We start from the raw sequence: 26894 nt of genomic DNA, 5'->3' as shown, positions 1-26894 counted from the left end.
AAAACTTTGGCTAAATAGAGCTGAGCAGGGAAGTCAAAGATTCTTTTTTCCTACCTCCACCCTTTCTAAGTAAAAATTACCAGTAGGAACACGGAATGACATAAAAATTGTGCATCTCTTTGTGGGGACTGGAAATATATTTAAGGAAGTTCATGTCCATGCATTCAGACCCAATTTCTACATTTTAGAGTAAAGGGGAATAAGGAACTAAAACATCCCTGACACCTCCCCAGCTCTGGTCTTGTACTGAAAGGACCCACAGGGCACAAGGGGTTGCAAAACCCACAAGATTTTCAAGACTCTGCATGGGTAGGACAGTTCTTCATGAAATATCTGAAACCACAGCACTCTAATTTTAGAATCAGACCTTCTCAAGCTTCCTTTATGACAGCTCTTCTGGCCCTATAATCACATCATTGGTGGCTAAACATCTTGAACAAGGACAGAATATGAAACACACAATATGATTAAAACCTACATTATGGCTGATGTAATATCCCAGAACCTATTATTGTACTTGGGCAGGAGGAAAGAATCTAATTAAACATTTATTTAATATTAAAATACAAACCAAAGTATCAATGTTGGACGGTAATGCAGCAACATGTCAACTGGCAAATCTGGATTTTTCACCAAGAAAAATGCATTTCTGTCCACAAATACATGAAATGTTCACAATGGGAACACTGGTACGAAACCCAGCCTGGCACAGGAAACCAGTAACTTCAGGGAAGGAGTTCCAGTCCTGGAGAGTCAGCTGGAGCTGAGCTGTTCACTGGGAGACAGGGAGGCTGCTGTCAGGTGAATCCTGGTACTCACAGTATCAAACACTACTCACTGTGACTGCTGGAGACATCAGGGAATTCAGAGCAGTATTTTCCTACCACAGCCATAGTGAAAGTATTGCTCACAGTTCTGTCACAATGAAAAATATCCATGTTAAAGGGTTCAGCTGAAAGGATTTACCACAGAACAGCAGTTCTCTTTAACACAGGTAACTCATGTTGCTTTTTGTATTAAAGTTCAAAATCTCCTCTTGGCTAATATTTACATCACACCCTAAATATTTATAAAACAGTGGAGGAAAACCAAGTGCAAAAGGGTAACACTATCATTTCCTGAAAACAAGCTGCCTTTTAGTTTCTTATTCTTATTATAAATTCAATATCACTATTTAAAAATAATTAATATTTCTAAAAATATTACAATACAGGATAAACATTGATTTCTCAGGTGTAATAAAAATATGTTTAAAATAGAGGTTGCTGTTCCAAGTACAAAATATTGCTGTTTGTAAAGGGTAACATGGTTGTAAAACTACTTTTGAGGGCTTATAAAAATACAAAACAATTTGCATTTACTGAGTGCATAATTATATATTAGTGCAAAAAAAAAAAAACCAAAGGGAAAAGAGTATATTTGCAGTCAGGAGAGAACTGTCAGAGATTGGCAGAGGTCCGTAAAACATGGAATCTTTTCAGAGTCATTCTTATCAACCCCAAATCCCTATTAATTCTTTCCAAACGATCTTCCAGGGCTTCCTAAAAGGAAGAGTCAAAGACAAGGAAGAGAAAAAAACATTAATAATATAAAAAATTCAATGATCCTTCTAAAATTAAGAAACTCCTGTTATTTCTGTATTCCTGGTATCCTTTTTGAGGCATTATCAGTATTCTCTTACCACCCAAAAACTAGAGCCAGACCTCCAAACTTTCCATATAATTTTGATGTGTGTATTTGTAGTTGTTGGTTTTTTGGCCACGTGACTTATGAAACTCCAGGAGATAAACTTGACAAGAACTGGGACAGGCTGATAATGAGGGAGACACATTTAGCAAAGAGCTGATCACTGCAGTGAGTGGCAGTATTTATTTCTAAATTTCAAACTGATTAATTGCTAACAAGGATTAGAATTTAGGAAATGCTGAAGCTGAAGGCTTCACAGAGACCTTTAAAACACAAGTTTGAGACACTTGTTTCTATTAAAAGAGTCTGCAGAGCTTCCCAAAGAAGGCACTTTCCTGTATTCCACCTACACTACTTATTTTTACCTTCTTACTTTCCTCTTTATACTTTCAAGGAGACAAAAAACAACAAAACAAAAACTAAACTTTGCAATTTCTCCTACAGCACAACATCCTCTCCACAGTTTCAGGGATCTATTCCATAGTAACTGCATGCTGTTAATTTATTGCCTTTATCTACCTCTCAGTGTTATCACAAGAACAGACTATTCTTGCAGCAAGTTGGCAAAATTCATGCCATGTACAGAAAATAGAAGATATGAACAATATAAAACAATAACATAAGACCCAAAACCAACCTAAAAATTGCCACAGAAATCACACTACACAGCAGAACTTTCCTCTATGTATTCTCAAATTGTGGAAGAGCAATTTAACAGGACAGTCAGATGTAGGAGCTTTCTCACCTGATTCAGTCTTGCTTGCAAGGTCATTCTTCCACCAGAACAAGGTATTCGACTCAGTGCAGCCTCAATCTAATAACAGAAAACACTTCAGCTGTAAATGAGAGTTTCAAGAGCCAATATGAGCCTTCCCAACTCCTCTTACAAGAAGAGAGGTGAGGTGTACGGATTACTGATACAGCTACAGTTTTGTCCTTTAACACTCACTTCTGTGACCATAATAATGTGCCAATCCCCACTCACAGTGTTTGCATTCCTTTAATGAAATTAGGGACAGAGAATGTCTGGAAGTAGAGCAGGGAAGGATAATGGCACATTCCCAGCATGACACTAAAATTGTGCACGAATTTCAGCCACACACTGCGTGGACACCCAGCTCCATCCCTCCCCTCTCGTACAACAATTATGTTTTGTCACAACTTGAAAACAAAAATAATCTTTGCCTGTTGCTTTTCTTGAGTCAGCTCATCAAAAAGCCTCTCTGTTTCAGCCAGAGTCGTGATCCTTGCTGTGTATTTGAAGTCCTCCTCCCCAGGTGATGCCACTGGCTCATATTTTTGAGCTGTGCTCCTCTCGTCCCAAGCTGCCGCCTTCTTCAGCCCGCTGTTGATGGATTCAGCACAAGAGCTGTGCCTGACACCTGAATGCTGCCTTCCTAGCAACAAAGCAGGGGGATTTTTATATTTTTATATTTGTAATTGTCTGGGAAATGATTGCATAGGACAGAAAAACAAAGTAATAACAGCACAAGCAGCATGACTGTGGTGGTATGTGAACCAAGGACAGTGAAGCAAAGCCTCAGTCCCTTGCCTTAAACAACTTCCCAGAAGAATGCAAAACATTTGTAGGGGTCATCTTTCAAGTGATCTTTGTAGCACAACATATTTTTTGGCTAACAAACAGATTCCTCTATTGTGCTAATTAGGAATTACTTTTACTGGTACATTTCTAAATATCACCAAGCAGAGCAGCTGTCAGGCAAACACCAGGCTAAATAAATGCATCAATAAAAACAAAAGCAGAACATTGTGACAAGGCTTAGGAAGGCGAGAAAAGATTTGGTTCAATCAATCATTTAAAAATCTGAAAGAACTGGTTTTATTAGAGTTACTTTTTGCTATCTGTAATGCAATGTTTAGCAATAGAATTTTATTAGTATGACTCAGGTACATCTTAATACAGACCCCCCCCCCTAAGATATGCATTGGATAACTGAGTTAAGCACGGGGAAATGTATTGCCCTTCTTCCTCAATTTAATTATTTTTCTTGTTCTGCCGTGTTTGTGCACACACATATACATAAAAATAAAATACTGTATGAATGGTATATCTCTGGCTCCAAGGATAAGAAAAGATTTTTAAAAGAGGACTTTTAAAAGTTGGAGTTCGTCAAGGGTCAGCTTTCCAGTCAAGCAGCTGTTACTACTGTGGAAGGAACTGTGGTACAAAAATATAGAAGAGTTTCCCCCCACTTTGACAGATTACCTTCTGCATCATCTAGTGAGAGAAACTGGAGCCTTTTCCTTGGGTTATTGTGCTGTAAAGTAGATGTAGCACCAGCTTCCAGGTCATCTAGAAGTATATCAAACCTACAGAGCAGGAAGCACACAGCAATGACTTGTTAGAAATCAGGGATCAGGCAATACAGAATTTTCTACTTTTTCACCTTTTGGTTAAACGAACAATTTTTTTTATAAAACTATTTATATCCCACAGGCACTGCAAGTCTTCTGATTCCTGTTCATAGCACCATACCCCAACGTTCTCCTATTTGCACACACCAAAACCTCTCATTTGTGTGACTTTCTCTCAGAGCCTCACCAAGCTGTTGCTCCTGAATACCCTGAGCTCCTGTTTCATCATCCTCAGGAACTCTCAGAGTAGTGCTGGACATTTCTTATTCCTCACACACATGTCCTACACTTTAATCTCACAGCTAAGTGTGTTCCCAAACTCTGTAAGCTTTGCCAAGCAAAGATTTTGATAGAAACCACAGTATTTAGGAAGTTAGCAGAAAGGTAAGTTTATGTGTATTTTAAAATGCTTGTAGTTACCAGGACAAGTAGGAAGGTCCTACTTTCAACTTTTATTCATATCTGATCTGCACTTATTCCACAGAACAATTCTTCTTTAACTACTTGTCACTGATCAATGTTGTGTCACTAACAAACCCCACATCCCTTCTACATTTTCCTTGCCAGATTTTAAAAAGTAAAACTCAGCTTTATATTCAGAAAACTTCACATGACTCACTTTCTAGACAAGAACCAGCAGCATTGAGCCTCTATAATAAACATCCTCCTGCTCTAGTAATGATCAGAACACAACTGTAATCACCACACTCGTACCTTGTCACTGTGTTTTCATTTCTGCCAAGCAAATGGCTGAATCCAGGGGAGAGGTTTTCTTTTGGAGATCGTTTTGGGCTGTATGTCACAGACACTGGTGCCAACATTATCTCTCTTCTTGCTGCAAAAGACAAATTATGTTTATCTACCTTAAACCTCCCAGTGCAGTACCTCCCACTCATGTGCTTACAGCCTAAAAGAATGCTTTTCAAAGCTGTCTACATGTTTATTTAAATTTGATGAAAAGTGCATCACAACACAGAGAAATGAAAATAAACTCAGAGCTCTCACATTTGCTGTGATTACAGACAGTCTCCTTTTCAGACTGTCAGAGTAATGCAGGAATCCTGCCTCTATTTTGCTCTCTCCTAGAGCAGCCTGTCATTGTTTGCTCCTACTTTTCGAGTAACACAAAGCAAACTTGAGAAAAGCACTGACTTGGAGTGTTGGGTTTCCTGTTGGAAGGAGGAAGGGATGATGACCTCTGGCCCGAAGGGGAGCTGAACCTTTTGGGTCTGTGTTGGTCCTTCCCTTTCTCCGGGGTGGCAACTAAAGAAGCTTCAACAAACCCAACAGTCTGACGTCGATTTGATGTTTCTAGTTAAAAGAAAAAAAAGGTGTTATATTAATCAATCTTTTTCAATATGAGAACTCACAAATATTCTCCTGAATAACAAATGACAAAGGCTGCACTTAAGTCTCCCTCACATCAACATATCTGTGCTGTTTTGTTCCAGTCTCTCTTCTACTCACAGAATAGACAGTTTAACTCATGGAAAAGGATCTTTGCAGAGTGGGGGCCTTTCTTTCCTTTTTTTTAATAGAGAAACAGTGGAAATCAGACAAAAGCATCTTTTGAGAAAGAAGGTTGGAGTACCTGCCTGAGCCATGAGTACAAGCATTTAGGAAAGACTTGATGTTTTCTCATGACAAGGCTCCTAAATCCTTGCTGTACAACAGCTCAGTGCAGTCCCACACACACCAACTTCCTTAATAACATTCCAATACAACACCATGAGAACAAAACTCAAGTGGATGTACAGCCAGAGCTTTCTTAGGGCTCCATTAACTGTTTATAAATACTGAGATATTCTTAGAAAAGAGGACATTGACGAGTCTCCAGCTTGAGACCCAACAGCAACCTTTGCCTTCCCTCTATTCTAAACAAGTCACTTAACTATCTAATTTTGAATTTTCTTAGAAAAACTCCAGAAGTTTGCATGCTAACACTGTTTTTATCCCTTCACTGAAGCCTGATGGACTTGAATGATGAGAATACCAAAACCAAGACATGCAGACAAAGAAAAGCCAATAAAACATGCCCAGGAATATAAAAATAAGAGTTACTGGCTGGTGCGTCTTCTTTGTCTGTCTGTGTCCCCCAGTCTTTAAATACTTTCCCTTCTTCAAGTTCTTTAAAGGCTTTTATAATTGGTGCTTCTGACATCTCATTTTCTTTCTTTTCTATTGTGTTTGTTGAAGAGTCTTCCTGTGAAGAATCTTTTTCAGGAGGAGAGTGATACCTTAAAGGATGTGAAGCAGGGGAGGGAAAAAAATGATCAAATTTTTAATGGAGTGTTTTGTTTTTAAGTAATTGTTCAGCACCTACAACATTGAGAATTTTTTTTAACTCTATTTAACAAGTACAAAATCTAGAAATAGAAATCTAGCCAATACAAGTTTTTACAAGTGTTCTACTTTATTAATTTTAGAAGTGTTCCACTTTCCCTCATAGTGAATACTGAAGGAAACCAGCTCACCTGGGAGGAATATAGTTTTCTTCTAATCTGTTATCTTTGGGGCTTTCCTGGCCTTCCAAAGGCTGGCCAGTGAAGATGGAATATTCAGCTCCTGGTATCAGCCACTTTCTCCTGCTGACATCAGGAGTTCCCAACTTGCTGTGGGAATAAAAAGCTTCAAAATTACAAAAGGCTTTGGAGTTTTTCTTTTGGGTTTTTTTTTGTTTTGTTTTTGTGGGTTTTTTGTTTGTTTGTTTGTTTTTTAAAGAAAAAGCTGCTATTTATTCCAGTAAGCAGAAAGAAATATACAATAAACTTGTAAATACCGTGGGAAAAAATAGCTGCTTTTTAAAACATGTTTGTAAAGTAAAAGTGAAATATTTTTTAAAAAATAGTCCTATGTTGAGGTTTCAGTCTAAATTACACAATATGCTCAGAATGCAAAGCTCCACAATGATCTTCCCGTAATTTAATGCTGCTTACTCAGACCAAGGTTTGGGTAACAGTAGTTCCCAACTAATTACATGAAAACATTTGGTGGAGATTATTGCAGTAGTTCAGAGCATCTGATCCCAGCTTTCCTTTAGACACCAAATATTAGAAAAAGAAAGAAGAAAAAAACCAAAAACCAAGAAAAAGCCACCATTGATGATGTGAGAGTGACAAATATTGACTAACAAGCATCTGTTAGTATATTCTTATCTTGAAATGTCAAAAGAACAATGTGATTTTTACACACAATAAAGTAGATAATTAGAAAAAAAGGGCCTTGTTTATCCAAGCTATGAACCATAAGTACTATTGTGTAAATCTATCCTGCTGGGCATTCAATTGGAATGAGGCTTTCCTTGAGCCTCTGAGATCAGTTAGGGACAGATTAACTTCTAAATCCATATTGGCTCTTACATCCCCCTCCCTGATGAACATGGTCTGCCCTGCCCAGGTCTTCCTTTTTTCTGTTCATTGTTGAGGGATCTGGTTCAGAAATATTAAAAGAGCTCTAAACAGAAATCTGCCCCTCTAATATATTAATACATAAATTACTTGCATCTTTGTAATCAACAAAAATCAGATCTACCAAAATATATACAAGTGGATATCCACAAATCACATTAATGATCATTTTGAGCTTCACAGCATCAGTGCTGAACTGGGAGAGATACTGAAGAAACCATGACTAAGTAATGAAAAAAGAAGGGGGACAAAGTTTTTCAGGACTTTAAAACATAAAAAAAACCCCTCAAACAAAAAAAAACCAACAAAGAAACAAAAAAAAACCAAAAGAAGAACACAGATCAGTTTTAATTCTCTTAACATAAATTCCCAATTCAAACTGCAGTGTGCATTGTCACTGAACTCCCACCCTACTCTCAGGATACCTGTACAAACTATATTTAGAACCATAAAAAGTTGTGATCAGCCTTTCAAATCAAGGACACACAAGGAAAACCTCCAATGTCTTACTGGAGTATTAGATTTTATTCCCAAATTCTTTGTTGAGTGTGGAAATCCCTATTCAGCTGAGCAATGGAGACCCATCTAACACTCATTTGGGAAGACCAGAGACACTCCAGTCCATTATCCAAAGTACTGATTTGGGTTTCATCATTTCTTGGCATGTGAAGTCTCTGGATTATGTTACATGTGTTTAATCCAGTTTAGCCCATGGACTGACCTCATCTTGATCCACTTTTAGCCAACACACGTTAAAAAGTATTCCAAACACAGGACCTGTTTTCCTGTTGTTGGAACATTCACTCACTTGGCACAAGAGGTTCTCAAACGGTTCTCGGTGATGTGGCGAAGTTTCAACATATTTTCATGTTCCACCTGCTTGAGCTGAGCTTCAAGTTTTAAAATTGTCCTAAGGGGGAAGCAGTAAAGATGCATTAGGAGATGATTTCAATGACACAAAAGATACACCATATTTCTTAGCTTACTCATTTTTATTCAGATATCCTGGATGAAGCAGGAGAACAAGAGAAACTCCTACATTTCTATGTATCTCTGTATCTATCTAAGTACAGATATAAATATGGATTGGAATTCCAAGTTAAATAAATCAGGTAACCTGGCTAGAAAGACAGGACCAGGAGATGTTGCTGTGGAAGCAGAAGAAGTAGAAAAAAACACATATTCTAAAATAACAAGATTTTTAGTGTGTACAACTAACACCAAACAACGGGAATGCTTCATAAAATGTAATTAAACTGGCAAGAGATCTACAGCCTTTATAATCTAGGAGTAGATATTTAGGCCATAGTCTGTATTTCATACTGGTAAAAGAGTAATAAGTTTCACAGTTACCTTTTTAAATCAGAAATCTGTGTGTTTGCATCAAGCAATTTGTTCTCAGTTGTATTTAATGTATCCTACAAGGACACAAAGAAAAAAGTAAAAAGCCCAGAAGTGCACTAAAAGAAAAACAAGTAACTCCACATCAGTCTCAAGAACACTCCATTAAATACACCTTCAAAGGGTCCATTAAATTTCCTTGGCTTTGATTTTGCAGTATTTTTGCTGTCTATGATTGGAAAATAATACATTCCAAATTCCCCCTTTTCCCTCCAGAGCTCTGCAAATGGAGTAAGAAGCTCTCAGTAAAAATAAACATGGATCTTTCCATCTGAGCTTTTTTCAAAATGCCTCAGTTAATTCAGCAAATTCTATGGCACATTATCACGTAGTTTGCATGTTTGGTTTTTTAATTAACTGGAGTGCACCTACCTTTACTCTTTCATGTTCTTTTCCAAGGGACTCGTACTCTCCTAAAAGCTAAAACAGAACAAAAGAACACAAAAACTCACACTGAGACCATCCACAATTAACAGACTGCTGTAAAATCATCCCAACTGCTTGTCTACCACATGCAGAAGCACTACAGGGGATAACAAGTACTATTAAAGGACATTTTGTAAGTTCTACTTATCATCTTCTAATTGGAACAAGAAGTTATAGATGGGACAAGAGGAGACAGAGCTACTTACAGAATGTATTTCTAATTTTCAAATTCTCTCTCTAAAGAAACTGAATGAATGAGCCAGTAAAATTCCTCATTGACTTTAAAATTGACTTTGCATTTTGAAATCTCGATTGTAAAAAAAAAAATTAAAGCATGAAGTAGATTTTCCAGCTAATACCCATTTGGCCAATCCATTTAAACATTCCATAAAGCTATTCCTGAAGAATTGGAGGAAAAATTCCTTTGATTCAGCCTAAAATCATACCCAATGAACAGTTTTATCAAGCTGTGATGAGGTATGAGAAATTCAGTCCATCTCCAACAAACTTAAGAGAGGAAAAAAATAACTGTCTAAAATAATTTCACGTACTATGTTCAAAAATAAAATTAACTATGAGCACTTAGAGTAATAAATACCTGAGACTGACTATGGGAAGGGTTATCAAGTACACATAAGCTGCCTTAAATAACTATTTTTAAATATCTATTAGTGTCACCCAGCCTACAAGGAGTCAGCTGAGTCATTTCTGCTGTGTGAGTTGTGCATTAAGACTTTCCAGCTGGAAACTCGGAGCAGTTTCCACACCCAGGACGGACTTCCTGTTGTCCATTTTCTCACTTACATTCTGAAACATTTTGTTTTCTTCCTTTAGCCTCGTGTTTTTATTATCAGATAACTTGTAGGCCTTCTCAAAAGCTTCCTCCAGCTCCTTGAGCCTGGACTGCAGGCGGCTGATGGTGTTGTCCTTCTCCTTGTGGGTCGTCCGCATCTCCTCGATCCGCTCCTGCAGAACCTTGGAAGTGCTGCTGAGGGCCTGGAAACGCTCCCTCCACTCTGCCTGGAGGAGAGAAAACGTCCTTTATAAACACTTCCCCGGCAGATTATTTATTTCAGTGCAAACTGCAACCTGAAATCATCTAAACAGAAAACAAGGGTACACCTGGACACGAATTAAACAGGATTTTTTGCTCATTTCTGTGACGCTTCAAGAATGAAAGTGAAGACTGGAAACACCAAAGATGTATTTATTTTACAGGACTTATAATATCTAGAGATGAAGCCTCTAATCTCAGGTGATTGATTTGCTTCCCAGCATAGAAAAATGTCTAAGAAAGGTGGAATTGGTCTCTGCAGTTGTCCAACTTACAAGACAAAGTGTCCTGTAATTTGACTAATAAACACAGCATTTATTTATGCATACCCAAAGAGGTCTGGTCTAGCCAAAACCAGAGTAAATATAATTAGAGAAAGAGTACTGTTGCCCCAGCACAGGTGAGATTTGCTTTTATCACAGTTCGAATAAGAAAGTAGTTAAAGCAAAATCAATAAATTAGGAAATTTAGAGAGAAACATGATAAACACATCACAATATTTCGCTCTTGAACTCTGTTTGATCCTTGCTAACCTGGAAAAAGGTTCATGAGTAAAAGTGCTGAGGATTCAGGTAGGGAGTCCCAAGAAACTCAGCTGGGAAAATCACTGGTGTAACACACTGGCTGATGTCACATAGTAAGAGAAAGGTTGAAAATAAAAAGACAAAAGCATAGAAACACAGATCAGCTTAACAGCGAACAAGCTTTTCTTTTTCACTTAAAAAGTAACTTGATTTAAGAACATACACTTACCACTTGCTTTTCCAGCAGATTATTCTTATTTTCCAGGGCTTTTATGCGAGCACTGGCTTCGTTCAGAGCTGCATCCAACTGCTCACACCTATTGAGAACATACAGATTACACAAATCTTCAAATAACAAATCTACATTTTATAGCCTTCTTTCCTTCCTCAAGCCTCCCCACGAATTTTGGCGCCCAGCCTGTGACCTCCTCCTACTTTGACTCAATAAGACTGCCCAGAAGTCAGCTTTTAGTGCTGGAAGTACAAAAGAGTTCCAGCTACCCACAGGTTTTCTCAATTATTCTGAAGGACATAAACTCTGTGAAGTATTTTAGCTGCCTGAATTTGCAATATGTATTTTGACTGGCAATGATACAAAAATCTCATCAATATTCTATATATAGCAACCATTCAAGCTCTGTTTAATGGAATACACAAGTGGGGCACACAGAGGGCAGCACAAACCCACCAGTGAATTCAACACTAGTCCTGTATCATCTGGAGTTTTGACATGAAGGGTAGAGAAGGACAACATAGATCATTCCCATTCAAATTGCTTAGGATACCTCTGCCTGCCAGTCATTCCCAAAGAAAGTTTGTACTGGCTCCAGCAACAATCAGGCCAAATAAACTGATTTTCACAGAATCATGGAGTGGTTTGGGTTGGAAGGGACCTTAAAGATCATCCAGGGCAGGGACACCTTCCACTATCCCAGGTTCCTCCAAGCCCCATCTAACCTGGCCTTAGACACTTCCAAGGATGGGGCAGCCACAGCTTGAACAGCTGCATTAAATAATGCAAAATTTATATTTAATAGAGAAATATTAGTATCACAGATCCATGAAATCTTCAGAATTGAAGAGTGACGTCAACTTTTCAAACCATTCTAACACAAGGATGCCCAGTTTTGAAAGTGCAAAGAACACCATGAAAAGAGGAAGACAACAAGGAAGGACAAACAGCACCTGTCAGCAAGACTTTGATTGATTTTCTTCAGGTCCTCAGCAGAAGCAGTTCTCTGACTTGCCTCCAGCTGCTGCTTTAAGCTCTGGATCTCCGAGTCATAGTAAGCTCGGAGATCAGCGATGTGTCGAGCGTGTTTCTCCCTCAGGTTCTGCCTAATCCTGGTTTTAAAATTAAGAATTAAAAAAAAAAAAAAAAAAAATCCAGCTGTCCATATGTAATCATTTGGATGTTTCATTCAGAATGAACTCTGCGTACAAATCTCTCTCACAAAACTTTTTTCCGTTGGAATTAAAGCAAAGAAAGTTTTGTCATCTAAGCCAGAGAATTCTTTCCATTAATACAACTAGAAATTATGATTATTATACACAAATAATACATACAAACATAATACAAAGCTTACAGGGCCTCACACGTGGAATATATGCCTGTCCATGTGCAAAGCATGAGAGCTTCAACAGTGAATATTTATTTTTCCTAAGTCCAGTAGTTCTGTGCTTCTCCCACCATTTGACTCTAAAGAAGAAAACAGACCCACCCCCAAACTTTGAAATTCTCTGCCTAAATAAACCCCCTCCCACAGCCTGTAAAGGAAGGATGTATTTTTATTTTTATGTATAAAGAGAAATAACCAAATAAAACCTAGAAAATTGTTTTGCCTTCCAGTTAAGGCTTTGACGTCCAAGGAAGACAAAACACAAATATTGTGCCTTGGAATAAATTGTATGGTCTAAAGAAGACTAAATATTGTGGTCTAAAGAAAATTAATAGGATGGTTAAAGAAAGACAATTGTAAGAAGTGGAAAATGACTGCTCTATTTATACTCCAGCTGTATTTTAAGGAGGGAAAAAAGAAGAAAAAAAAAGAAAAAAAGCAGGAATGTCCAGCTCTGTTCTAAGCAAACCGAATTCATATATTTTCTTTGGTTTACTACTATTGTTGTTTCATTTCTTCCATGAAAGTAACAGCTCTGACTTTTAAAAAAAAATTACTTACTGTGACATTAGCACAGGGTCTTCAACAGGTGCTACTGAAAGGCTGTAATCTGGCAAAGTGTTGTCAGCACACTGAGTAACAGAGGATGGAGTTAAAGTCAGTGTTTCTTCCTCCTCAGCACTGACTGAACTATCATGGTCAGCATCCCTGTATGCCTTTGGAAAAGGGGAGCTGCTCCTGTTTTCACTTTGGAACAGGTGATTTCTCCAGAAGTCCAAGTGCACAGCTCTGCTGCTGGCAGGGTGTCTGGGAGAATCATCTAACTGAGAAGAACGACTTGTCTGTGAAAAAGAGTCTGTGTCACAATGACTTGAAAATCCTGGCTCTGCCATGGAGTCTGGAGAAAAGGGAGTAATCTCTTCAGGAATATTGAAAAAACAGCGTCCCTGGTTCTGCTGACCTGGTTTCATGTGCAGGGTTGGGTCCAACGTCAAGATCTAGGAAATAAGTTACAATGCTAAAAAACTGTGATTTAACTTTTCTTCTTTGAAATGGAGTTGATCTGAAGACACCAGTAAAGCACATAACACTGCAGGCATTACACTGAATATTACTGCAATCATTTGGTAGTGACAATAAGAAGGTGCCTGTAACACTCAATGACAATACACATTCCCAAATTTCTAAGTTTCCATTAATAAAGGACATATCCAACATCTGTAGCTGTCTAGAAAACCTTTGAAATTTCACTTACACAAACAGAAGGTCTATGATATCTGTTTATATGTTGAAACAATAACTTTGTAGGTTACAAAAGCAATTCATGAATTATCTGCACAATACAGTCACATCATTGCTGGATTATGTACAGGACTGAGAGCTGTATAAAAAAAGAGAGATGATAAAGAATCATTTCCACAACCTGTGCCTGTCCTGTTTCATGGGAAGCACTGAGAAAATCCCGCTTGTGCCACTGCAGTTCCAGTGCATTCCATGAGCTGCAGCCTCAGCACAGGCAGAGCCGTCCCTGCACCATCCTCAAGGTTGTGCTGCAAAGGTGCCTCTTCACTCAGGGTGTTCTCAGAGGTTCTTTTCAGCTGGATCCTTTCCCGGGCTGGTTCATCCCGCGGCTGCTCAAAGTGCTGTTCCAGCAAAACACTGGAGGTGGCAGCAGGGGCCAGTTCATGTGAAACCAGCCTGTATTCAACATATCCTCAACTGAGACGGGAAGTAAAGAAATTCATGTTACCTCTGGTGGGTGACTTGACTGGGAAGAAGGCAAAACATTCTGGTCTGGCATCTGCTTGTTTTCCCTTTGTCTTTTATGATAAATATCCTTCAGGGATGACAACTTCATTTCCTCAGCAGAAGACAACTTCAACAGGCAAAATTGCTACATTACTTTTTCTGAACACAATCCTCCATCCCCAAAATAAATAAATAAAAAAGTTTTGGGGTGGGCTTAGCTAACAAAGCAGTTCAGGACAGAAGGCAGCTTTATTCAATGCAGCCAGGTTAAAAAATGGTCTTTAAGGAGGCACCTTTAACACACTAGTGAGTCACTTTTCATATCCTACACAGTTTCTTTTGAATAACAAAAGAAGGTCAATAAATTCCAAGTGAGGTTAGTTGGGGTACAGGAATAACAAAGGAGCAGAGTAGGAAAGACTGAGTTAACAAAAGAGTTCTCACACAGAAGTTAAATTCTGGAGGTCTGGCTCTTTCCATCATAGGAAAAAAAACCAAAGATGACAACTTTTAACCACATACAAAGTTTACCTGATCTGGTGATACTTTTGTGGAGAAAACATCAGCAAACTCACTTCTGAAATTCTCTGGTAGAGTGTGATACATCTCCTTTTCATCTAACTTCCAGTATGAAAGTCCTGACAAGAAGAAACATCAAAAGAAAAAAAAAAAAAGACAAATTTCAAGCTCAAGGCTATAGAACAGGAATCTCAAAATCCATTAGTGAAATGTTATTTTGTCTTGAACAAGAATGCTGTGTTAGTTATTTGCATCTACTGCTTAAGGATCTTATTAAAGCATTTGTTACCAGGAGTGACAAAAACCTCAATGCAAGGCACAGGCAACATAACCAGCATCACATCACACAGCACCACATTCACTGATGGGTGTTGAGGGGAAAAATCCTCAATTATCACAGACTTTTATATTTCTAATGATTCCAGTGTAGCACTTAAACTGGTATCACCCCAGGGATAATCCCAGGCAGCCACTGGATACTGCAGACTCCTCAGTTTGGTGTTGAGCAGCTCTCTGTAACATGCAAAAGGACAGACTGCCAGGACTAAGGGGTGGCACAAGAGGAACAGACACAGACTCAACCCCACTTCAGTTTTTTATGTGTGTCCCTCTCTCAGTGGCTTGTGAAGCAGCAATAATTATACACAGTTTGCAGGGCTGCATCTCTGTGCCCCTGTTTGTTACTGACAGGAATCCACCCTGTTATGATCAAAATACAGGAATTAGTTTTTTGGCTTTCATAAAAAAAAAAAAACCAAACACAACCCCCAAACCATGAAAAACCACCACCAACCACCCTTCATATCCAGCCCCCAGAACAACAAAGCCAACCCATGAACACAAAAGAATCACCACGTTACCAGGTCAATGATGCTCATATTTGAAGCATCATTTGATACCTTGCCATGATTTTAACAGTAATTATGTTATGAAACAGTTTTAAACACAAAGCTCAGCTTTGAATCTTGGGAAATTTGGAAAAAAAACCCAACTGCTGCATGTCCTACATCTGCCAGCAGTGATACAAAGGAGCTGCATCAGTTTGAAAACAGGAGCAAGAAAAGCAGAATTATGCTAAATCAAAGCCTGTCAGTGCTTAAATCCTCCTCACCTCCCTGGAGTTATTGGAGATGCATTCCAGCAAAAGTACTGAAAAATGAGAATTCCAAAGAAAAGGAAATTTAAGTACAAGAAATTAACTCTACCTGAAGCTTCAGACACCAAGGAATTGGGACTTTCCTTCGGTTGGTTGAGGTAAAAAGTGTAAGGTGGCAAAGCAGCATCAGTAAGGTTTGTCTAAAATTACAGTGGGAAAACAAATTTATAAGGAAAATCACAAGGCAAGGAAAAAAAAAACAAGGGTATAATTTTTTTAAATTGCACATAAATGTTACTACTCTTTTTAAGCAAAGAGATTAAATAGAGCATGATCCAAACCTACACAATTTATATTGAGAGCAATCACAGTTGAAAGGGAAACTAAGATATGCCTCGTAACTTAAAAATATTTATATATTTATACAGATACATAACACATTTATATTTATATATAGATAGATAGATAGATATTTCTATTTTCTATATAGTGCCTGTGTGCTTGTGGAGCATTTTTGAGACTAGCTGTTACAGAAATACACATTTTGGACAGTCATCTCAACTTTCTTGTTCCTTAAGAGGTACAAGTATATAGAGATGATTTAACATTAAAGAGTTACTTCCTTCTTCATCCTAAGATTGGAATTTCATCTATTCAGTTGTTATGACTCTACCTACCCCAAATTTTAGGTACCACTGTCTGTCATCTCAGACAGACAAGGTATTCCACATCCTTCTGCTCATCACTCCCAACTTTCCAAACATCCCCAGCTAATTAAAGCAAAACTTTGAAAAGGGTGGGACTAACACGAAAAGAAAAATTCATATTATTTAAGATTTGCCACAACTCTCCTCTTCCTTAACCAAAGGAAGAAGTGGCACTGATATAACACCAGAGCAACTGAGGAAGGGCAGCTGCTTAAAAATGGTCATCTCACATTGCTCTTTTCTGTTCTGCTTGGGGCTTTTTGTTCCATTAGTGCAGCTCAACAATTGTACAAATCCACACACCTCATACAAGTGAGGACTGTAACAGGATAGTAACCACTGAGTTAACAAAAGTAAGAGAGAAAAAATCAGAACTAAAGCTGTTCAAGTTTTTGCAGGAATTACCATCTCACCTCAAGGCTATTTTGTCCCTCTTAATGTTTTTATTTAGGTATTTCCTTTGCCTAAGGAGGAAGAAAGGAAAATGAAGGCATAGCAACTGCATTCTTACAAAGGAACAGAAAGATAAAGCTCTTTTCAAAAATCTGAGTTTCTGGCACTAATTTCCTTATGCACCCTCTCCTGTAGCAGAGAGAGAAAAGAAAACCAACCACAGCAGATGCATTTGACTATTGGTTTGAAAAATCCCCTTAGAAGAATATCTTGTTTCCACTGACAACAGAAGACTGAAGAGAGCAAACCCAAAGAGCTGCTCTCACCCTTTCTGGATCATCCTCCAAGTGACCACAGGAAAAAACAAATAGAGCCTGCCTTGAATCAAGTGATTCCTATTTGCTAGTTCTGTTCTCTTGTAGAAGCCATTCACAGAGTTTCAGGAATTATTTCCTTAGAAATGGCATAAGGAGAGAGGTTTGTGACATTGAATATGCTGGAAGTCATTCTAAAGCTTCCTAGTTGGGTGTATGATGATTACTCATGCAATCACATTGCATAACAGACTTTTGGATCAGAAATATTATATGTGATTAAACTCCCCTCCTCAAAATAATCAGATTTGTGGACATACACAATTATTAACTCAAAAGTACAAGAGAGGGGGAACCCAAACTCTTCTCAAAAGAAGTATTTTGAGCTGATTCAAACTGAGACTGCTGAGAACACTAAAAAAGTCCAAACCAAACTAAACAAAAAAATCTCTGCAATTTAAAATCCCATTCTGGAATAATGTTTGTCCTGGGCAAAGTGGTTAAAGCCTTAACAACACAAAGAATTTTATGTGCCAAAAGAAGCATCAGCAGCTGACAGATCCTTCAAAAGATCTTTCAAAAAATTACAGGGCACCATAAATTGCCATGACCTGAAGCTTCAGTTGAGAATGTGGCCATTATCTCCATAAGGAAAGAACATGTGCCACTTGGGGAGGTGTTGAGACAAAGATTAGGCAGTGAATAAAATAAGCCAAAATCACTGTGTGCCTGAGTATGGAATGATCCAAAAAGTAAACTTTGCCCACATGAACTTTAAATATATGAATGAGAATTGCTAAATGCTAAATATGAAAGGATATGCTGGATGAGAACATACTGTAACTCTGCAAAAATACCAGTGACAAGAATAACATTAGAAAAACATAAAATAAAAAGAGGCTTACATTCTCAAGTGGTGATTTCTTCACTTTCTCATTTTCTTGCATAGAGTTCACACACACTTCATCTGCAGTTATCCTTTTTGGTTGGTTTTGTTTCAACTTTTGTGCCCACGACGTTAAAGATTTACTGGATGGTAAGAAACATACACATATAAGGAAGGTATTTCTTCCTCCAACACATCTACAACAAATAAACACTGCAGATGCAAACCTGCATCACGCAGAGACATCAGGCTAAACAAATATATTTATCTACCAAGCAGCAAAGTTTTTTACAATCAAGAGGTTCCATTCAATTCTTGCATGTTCTCAGTGACAAACAGCTGTCTACTCAATGGGAACTGTCTACAATAAATTAACATACTTGGAAAGTTTATCACTTACCTGGGTTTCTTCCCACATGGAGCTTCATCAACTTTATGCTCAAATTCGGCAGGAAAAACTAAAATGTTGTTCCTTCCCGGTGAACGATTTTCCTCTATTCTTCTCGGTAAAAGTTCTGTTTTATTTTGAACACTGGCTACAATTGCATCACTCTGCAACCCTGCTCCATCCCCGTGTCCCTGGGAAGTTTTCTCCATGGAATCTGTGGCCCTGCTGGTGCTGTTGGCCGTGTCAGGGTTCAGCTCGGAGGTGGAGAGCGTTCCATACCCGCTGTTCATGGACGCGTCGCTGCCGCAACATTCCTGCTGCAGGTCGGATGCTCTGGGCTGGCTTTCTGCTTCATTGGATCTGAGCTGATGGACAATGCTCTCGTGTTCCTCCAAGAGCTCAGATCGCATCCCCATTGGAATTGTTAGTGGTGGAAAAGTGTCTGGAAGCGTGGCAGGCAAACCCCGGCTCCTGCCGGCTCCCCAACTGCTGCTCCCAAACTTCACCAGCTGCCTGATCTCAGCCTGAATCAGCTGCACAAAGGGAAAGGCAGGATTCCCATGAGATGCTGGCACAAATCACATCTATATTTTGATGCTTCATGTGATTAGTGACAGAATTAGAGCACTTATTTCATAGGACTCCAAGATGTGCAGACACCTCATGCATGAAGGAGATCGGTACGTACTGCGCGCAACAGTAAAATGTCCATGGGAACAATCCTTCATTCCATGCAGTGAATTCCAGGTCTCAGGAGTCATTAATTCATGTAAAAAACATGCATGAATGTATTCACTGACTGCCTTCAGAACGACAGTCACCTCCCAGCCAGCTGAAGAAATACAAACTATCCACAAACGTGGGACAGAAATGTTTTGCTGAATTTAGGTCTAAACCAATTTTTAACTTGGATATACATTTTTAAAGATTGCAAGGATGCCTCACTGGAAGGATTAACCATTCCTTTATTATGCTAATAGGAATAATGTACCTCTGTAAGATTATTTGCATAAAACTTGACTTTAAAATACCCAATTTAGATATTATGGGATAACACAAAGATCTACATTTAGATTGCTCTGGTGTCTGATGGAATGGGACAAACCTGTGACTGGATCACTCTATTTAACACGTTACTTAGTTTACAATGTCTGCAGAGAGTTATTTCAGTACATAAGTAATTTTTTTTTTTAAGTTTTACAGTTGTGCACTGGAAGTACTGAAACAGCTCTGAGAAACAAATGATGCCTTTGCCAAGGGCTATGGAAAGATTTCCCATCAGTGCCCATGGGCAGCACTTCCCCGGAGTTATCTCGAGATTACTGAACTGCAGGAGCACACAACTCTTCTTACATGTGACAAGACCAGTGTATAGAGTTCCTTTCAATAACATATTTCAAACTAATTCCCTCAGGAAAGGCAAAAAAAAAAAAAAAAAAAAGACCTTGCAATAATTTTTGAGAACATGGAACTCCTGTCTTTTCACAGGACTACAGGACATCACTCACACGAGAACAGCAACTGGAAAGCACGAACTGAACAAAAATCATTTGTTCTCTTAAAGTAAGAAATAAAAAATAAGACAATTTCAGAGGAACCTACTTGTAACTCTAGTCAGGACCGAGCCTCAGATGTTTTATTGACTTGCAATAGAATTAACAATTGAATTTCAGCTCAGTCTTTCTATGCCAAAACCAACCAACAAACAAAAAGCTTGGGATGAAGTTTTCTTCCATAACAAAGTTTTTTGCTCTATTAGTGATTTCAATCATGAGTGCAGCAATTGTTTGCACTTTAATTCTGTGACTGAAATCTGTCAGAAAGGTAGAGAAGGGAGAACAAAAGGGAAAAAACAGAACTGGGGGTGAGGAGGGAGATCAGATTCCCTGCTGACATTTAATCTTTGTCATTAATACCCTGTGTTGGAAAAGTGAAAGGCTACAATTCCAGCTAAAGTGCATTTTAACATCTCTTTGCATAGTCACAAACAATTGCAAGAGATGGAAAAACCTGGGAAAAATAAGATAAGGTTTCTAAAGTTTTGGGATTGTAGGAAAATTTGGGTTTAAATCCTTTTCATAAAGTCTGATTTTAGGATGATCCACAGGTGGTGACAGCTCATCTCCTATTGTATAGGTCACATAAGCCAAGGACTGACCCCACTGATTCCAAAATGAACTCAAGGTCTTTTGAGCCCTATTTTCACATGGATGAAGATGTACTTTTATAAGCACAGTTGGTCCTGAAACCCAGCCTCGAGCAAGCCTTATCTCAGACATCTCAATGCTGATGCAGCATCTTGCTTTTCTACACCAAATAGATTATTATTTTTGTCTTTTTATTATTCTTAGTAGAATGTGTTGAGTTGCCTGTGTTTTCAGCAGGTCCCTGGCACACCAGTTAAAGTTTGGAACAGCTCCATTTACTTTATCTAATGCACTCATACAACTGAGTGGTAGCTGTTAATTTTGTATTTAGTGTGGCAATTCATGCAGTTAGTAAGTCCCTGCTGGCACCACGCCCTCAGCTCTTCCAGAGGTAGCCTTTCCTATTAAAAAAGACAAAAACCAGCCAAGCCAACACAATGGATTAGTAAAGACTATGATCAACAAGTGAATCAAACCACTACAGTAAGAGGAAGGGAATAACAAGGTAACAAAACACTGGTGGGACGAAAATGCCAAGATGGGAGGCACAGGGGAGGAGGTGAGGCAGGAGAAACAGGATAAAAGGACCAGTACCTCTTGTTAACTCAGCTCAGGAACTGCTGATTATTACTAGTGTGCAGGGCACCAGGAAAGGGAAGGGAAAAACAGCAACCAAAATGATGAGGATACTAAGCATTGTATATTTACAGTATTACTGTCTCTTATACAAAGACATTTCTCCTGTTCTGAAGGATAAATGTGGTTCAGCAAAAACGTGAACCTTCACAGGGGTTATTTTTCATTATTAGAAAGGAGACTGTTCAGCTGAAGGGTGAAATAAGTGTTCAGCTATTACAGTGATGGTTTTCCTATGCTATGCTGTCTGGACAAGTAGTACAACATTTTCTAATGAAAAGAAAGCTACAATGGCTCAAAATCAGAAATTAAACAGTCTAACAGTTAATAAAAACCATCTTGTACCTACAAAATCCAGTTATCACGTGGACATTCTGAACCAAATGCTTCTGAAAACAAAACAATTGAAAACAGATTATCAACAAATCTCTTCTGAAATGGTTCCTACCAGTTAATCTGTTCATTAGCCAAGGCTGTCTCAAATATGCATCCAGTAAAGAGCATTCCAGTAGTCCACTTCCATTACCTGCCTCTCTGCATTGTTTTGGAGGGGTGTGGGGTTGGAGGGAGAAAAGAAACATTCAGCCTCATCTACCCACATGGCCAAATCATTACTTACTTGGATTTGATGGTGGAACTGCTCTTGCTGGGCAACTATTTGTTGCTGACATTGCTTTTCTACCAGTCTCAGCAGCTGTAGCCACCTTGTCTATTAAATCACAAAGTAAAATAATTAAAGCACAGTCACATTGTATCTCTCACCTCTTCCTGTAGCTACAAATAGCTTTGCAATCCTATACTTAGGTGTTGACATAATGCAAAGCTGAGTAACAGCACCGTGGTTTCCCAGCCCACCACCCCTGCAGCCCCCAACGTGTCAATCAATGGGAACTAAAAGAAGAAACAGCTGGCAGGAAAGTAGAGTCAAATTTTGGAAAGGCTGATCCAGTTCAATTAATTAAAGGCAATTTTAAAACTGAGAATTAAACATCCCTCTGTCCAGGGAACCATTTACTTCAATAAGAAACTCTTCAGCAATCCAGCTGAAGGCCATGATGCACAAATATGCAATTAAAAAAAAAATTAATTAAAAAAATCAAATGTACAGCATTCCTAAAACATGGCAAAATCTGATGTTTAAAAACTATTTTATGCCAATGTTTATGGAGCCTGGTACTTGAAGCACAGGACACAGACATCAGCATTCTGTTCCTGGAGGTGTTAAAGAGAACCCAAATTAAGCATCTGTCAAGAGACACTGTGATGGATCACAGCCAGAAAGCTCAAAAATTCTGCAGGAACAAACCCATGGTGTGGAAAACTAATGTTCCTTATGATGACTAAATATAATGATAACATATAAAACAAAAAAGGACAAAAACATTCAGAAAAGCGTTCGGGAGAATAAGTTCATTGACACTCCATCATTTTTTTTGTGTTGCTTTAAATCTGGAAACAAACTGATCACCTACACATCTTTACAAATGGAACATATAAATAAATCAAGCAAAACAGAACCATTTTTAGAAAGAAAAATTCTATTTTCTAGGATCACTTCAGATCAGTTTGAAGTGCTACAGTTTTAAAGGTTTAAATTTTTCAGTTCTAAAACTTTGGGGGGAAAATATTCACACCTGTATTGTAAAACATAAGACAGAGAGATAAAATAGTGGAAAATGCTAAGATAAAATTGCAATAAAATCCAGCCAGGTGATTAGTTCATACTTGTAAAAGGATCTGTCCTATCAAGAAGAATAAACACATATATCTTTATATATAAATCCATATATGGATCTTGCTGCTGAACTACATCATTAGATTCGTCTTCCAAAATGCAGAGCAAATACATTAATACAACTTTTTTTAAATAAACCCGAACATCAGTTACCTCACAGTTCTTCACAATTTCCGTGTCAGCATTTCCAATGGCCTGGATGTCTTGCATAAAGGAGGCAAACAGTTCAACAGAACCAGGCTTTAATGAGGACCTGGTATTCCCTGAGTAACCAGAAACTCCATTGGGATTGGATGAAGGACTTCTAGTGAAACATGAGGAAAAATAGCTCAATTATTTATTGTGTCACTTGTGCAACACAGTGGCCAAAACAATACACTACATATGCTAGGCAGCCAGAAAAGAATTATACACTTAATTTACACCAAGACTCTCATCATCTTGAAATAAAAATGATAAATTCACGAGGAGATTTTTCAAGCCAATGTCAAAGAATCCACAGTGTGCTTCACTCTTACCCTACAAACTATGAAATGCAGTAGCTTTCCAAGGAGAAAGACAGGATCATCAGCACAGATACTGATGCTCACCGGTACAAACATCAACAAATAGAGCTTTGCATCAAACTCATGTGATTCCTCAGAGAGCCTGAGGTCAGAAGCTCACAGAGCTGAGCTTCTGTGGAGCAATGGTTTATGAAGGGCAGGACTGAGGCCTCTTGGAGAAGTGACATGGGCAGGAGTGACTTGTAACTCTCATCTTAACAGGGCAGTCAAGAACCACCTCTCACTTAAGCCATCAGGCCATATTTGCACTTCTTATTCCCTGGGAATACCTCGGGCATTAAACAGAAAAACATCTCAGTTTTCCTAAGCTGCTGCTCTCCAAAAATGACTTCACACAACGCATGAGCTTTCCAAAAAATGATCTCTTAGAATTTGGCCAAAACAGGTTCTCTCCTTCCTCCCCCATTCTAAGAGACACAAGGCACTGGAAGTTAACTAAGAATTTAAGGAAGACTTCACAGTTCTTTCAGTAAGACTTTCCTCTAAAAATAAAACTTTCATCAAGATTGTACCTGTGAAAGTAAAAAGAACCCTGAAATATATTGCAATCTTACATATAATTTCACCTTAATAACAATAGTACTCTAAAAACATTAGAACTAAGCAAACCCAAAATAATAAAAATATTTGTTAGGAATTCCTTCAGCACATTACCTGTTACAGTTCAAGTTACAGACAGAGCTGTGGGTGTCTCTGACATCAGAGTCTGCAGAAGACGAAGGGATTTCCTGTACAGAATTCACCACATCCCAGTTTTCCATATCTTGGTCCCAAGTACGTTACCCTGAGAACAGACAGAAATAAGAATCACCTTCTTACTTTAAAAAACCATTTGACTTTGTTGCTTGAAGAAACAGAATTAAAGAGACAGTTGTTTCGGCTAAACCACCCCAGAAAGTGCAAATATTCCACAACCAGCCCCTCTCCCTTCCCCTGGGCTACACCTGCCAACAGGAGCTCCTCAGTTAACTTTGTGCCTGCTGGGACTCCTACGAGTCAAAGATATTCCTAACTGTGCATCACACCCCTGGACTGGACTGGAAAGGGTGTCAGTGCAAAATGTTCCAGGTAAAACAGCGTTGTTGAGGTTTGGTTGGTTGTTTTTTTAAATCTGAGGCTCCACAGGGTGTTTTCAAGACTTCTGTGGAAACATCTACTATCAATATATTTAAATGTGATCAAGGACCTGCAACTTCACTGGGAGAAACACACTCACCAAAAATAATAAGCACGAGACCCACTGAGTTAAATAAACTGCACTTGTTTGACCAGTTTTGCCATTTCTGTGTCTAATATCTGGCTCACTTTTTTCACAGGTCACTTGCTTCATTGTTATTATATAACACTAATTCAGAAAGCTTTGAAAATGTTCTGAGCTACATTTCTTAGAGATTAATAAAACAACAAAAAAAGCAGTCAGACAGGAATCCCACAGCAGTTCAAAACAGCAGCTGGTTAACTGAAAGCATCATAAATAAATAAACACACAATACTTGTGCCATAGTCTTACAGCACTCAAAGTAGGGTGGCTGTAGAGAGACTAAAAGATTCTTCTACTTTCACTAAGAAAACACTTGAAATATATTAATTAATCAGTTCTTATATACTGCTTATTTCAGCATGTTCTACACCCTGGTGAATTCAGCCCTTGTTATAACACTGAAGAAAAACCTTATGATCATTTCACAGATGGACAGTAAAAAGAGACATTAGGAAATATCCTGTGATAATGCCAAGAACAAATTCCTGCTGCTTTAAAGAAGCACAACACCTCCAAAGCACGACCATTCCTCTTTACAGGCCTTACAAAGACATGCTGATGGGTTGTACAGACTCATGTTTTCATCATTTTTAAGTGCATAGAGATATATCTCGAATAGATAGCTTTGGAAATATAAAATATTTCTACCAGAAGGAAACTGAGAGACAACTGTCTCGTTTTTCCCTGTTTTCCTGGAGCCTGTTTGGCTCAGCAGAAATGTTTTTTGGGTACTCACTCACACCATCTCCTCTGGGTAGGGCTGAAAACGCCAGAATTCAAAGGGAGTTACCAGAGACACACATATCCCTTTGGCAGAGCTTCTTGGGATAAAGAAGGAGAAAAAAAAAACAACAAGAAAAGCGCCTTTCTTCTTTTTCTAGCGGTCAGAAGTCTGGAAAACTTGGAGGTTATCAGACTTGGCAGCTAAAGCTGATGCTGGGAGTGCCTCTGGAGCAGCTGGATGTGGGATCAGTTCCCCCCCAGGATGGAACCATGGGCGGCCTATCTCAGCAGCACAGCAATGGGTGGGACTTAGCTGTGACACAGGCTCGTTTCATAACCTCATTACAAGTCTGTTCGCAATAAAAACAATATTTAGTGAGCTATAACGGGGCTGCGGGAGCGCTGAGCCGCCATCCCTCGACTTCGCAGCAGAGCACGGTCCTTATACGGCCACGTCGCTGCATAAAGGGGCAGGCTCGGAAAAAAAACAACCCGTGAGGTGTTTTAACTCTGAAATATCAGCGCCGGTTTCGCCGCAAGCGCCGGGGCCGGCACAGCCCCGGAGCCCGGGAGGTTCCGCATCGCCCCCCGAGCCAGACCCGCTCCCTTCCGATCCCGAGCAGGTCCCTCAGGGCTCCTCGGAGCACCCTCGCCGCCAGGCCCCGCGTCCCCAAGAACCTTCTGCGGGACCCCGCGGCAGGACAAGGAGCCGGGGCTGCAGCGCCGCGATGTCCTCAGGAACGGCCCCGGCCTCAAGGGCTCAGCCCCCGCGGGGACCCCTCTCGCCACGTCTACGCCCCCGGGACCGCCTCCCTTCAGCCCGTGCCCCCTGCCCGGCCCCGTGTGGGCCTCCTGCTCTCACAAGCACCGCGTCCCTCCCGCGGTGCCCCCACACCCATCCCCGGGCAGCTCCCGCCCCCCCCCCGGTCCCGCCCCTCCCCCCCCCCCCCCCCCCCCCCCGACTCCGCCCCCACCGCCCCCCTCGGGCCAAGCCCCGCCCCCGCGCTCCGCGGTGTTGACAGCGCCGCCGCCTCTGATTGGCTGGAGCGCCCGCCAGTCTCCGCGCGAAGGGGCGGGGCGACGGGGGCGGCTCCGCGGCTCCGGGACGCGGCGCTGGGACGGGGCCAAACGCGGCGGCGCTGGCCCCGCGGGCCCGCCCGGTTCCTTACCCGCATCGCTGGGAGCCCGCGGCGCCCGGCCAGCCGCGTCCCGCCGCGGCCGTGAGGCGATGGAGAGGCGCGGGCCCTGCGCCGCCCGCCCGGCGATTGGCGGCCCCGAGTT

The 26894-nt window shown here is 39.8% G+C and overlaps 1 protein-coding gene across 6 annotated transcripts; it reads right to left on the bottom strand.

Annotated features, from left to right (window-relative positions):
- Window positions 1-535: 535 nt before the first annotated feature.
- On the bottom strand, window positions 536-26874 carry MPHOSPH9 (M-phase phosphoprotein 9). Of its 6 annotated transcripts, none has more exons than XR_003529104.1 (24): window positions 25627-26448; window positions 24284-24413; window positions 23217-23367; window positions 21948-22037; window positions 18558-19078; window positions 18177-18300; window positions 15967-16057; window positions 14774-14880; window positions 14244-14369; window positions 13055-13491; window positions 12060-12218; window positions 11104-11191; window positions 10101-10316; window positions 9243-9290; window positions 8823-8887; window positions 8278-8379; window positions 6537-6674; window positions 6124-6299; window positions 5215-5373; window positions 4777-4893; window positions 3914-4017; window positions 2872-3083; window positions 2432-2500; window positions 536-1541 (listed from the first exon to the last, which is right to left on the bottom strand). XR_003529104.1 is itself a non-coding variant. In XM_027652162.1 (24 exons), the coding sequence occupies exons 2-24, from the start codon at window positions 24388-24390 to the stop codon at window positions 1440-1442; spliced, it is 3513 nt and encodes a 1170-aa protein (XP_027507963.1). In that variant the 5' UTR covers window positions 24391-24413; window positions 26783-26874; the 3' UTR covers window positions 536-1439. The 6 variants fall into 6 exon arrangements, 5 of the variants coding, with proteins under 5 accessions (XP_027507963.1, XP_027507961.1, XP_027507962.1 ...); XM_027652162.1 differs by lacking the exon at window positions 25627-26448 and adding an exon at window positions 26783-26874 and having other exon boundaries at window positions 4777-4897; XM_027652160.1 differs by having other exon boundaries at window positions 4777-4897; window positions 25627-26444.
- Between the last annotated feature and the right edge of the window lie 20 nt (window positions 26875-26894).

This window comes from Corapipo altera, unplaced genomic scaffold (assembly GCF_003945725.1).
Source record: "Corapipo altera isolate COAL_440 unplaced genomic scaffold, ASM394572v1 67, whole genome shotgun sequence".
Taxonomy (NCBI): Eukaryota; Metazoa; Chordata; class Aves; order Passeriformes; family Pipridae; genus Corapipo; species Corapipo altera.
Note: the sequence above shows the minus strand (reverse complement) of the source record. Positions and strands in the feature narration are given on the sequence as shown.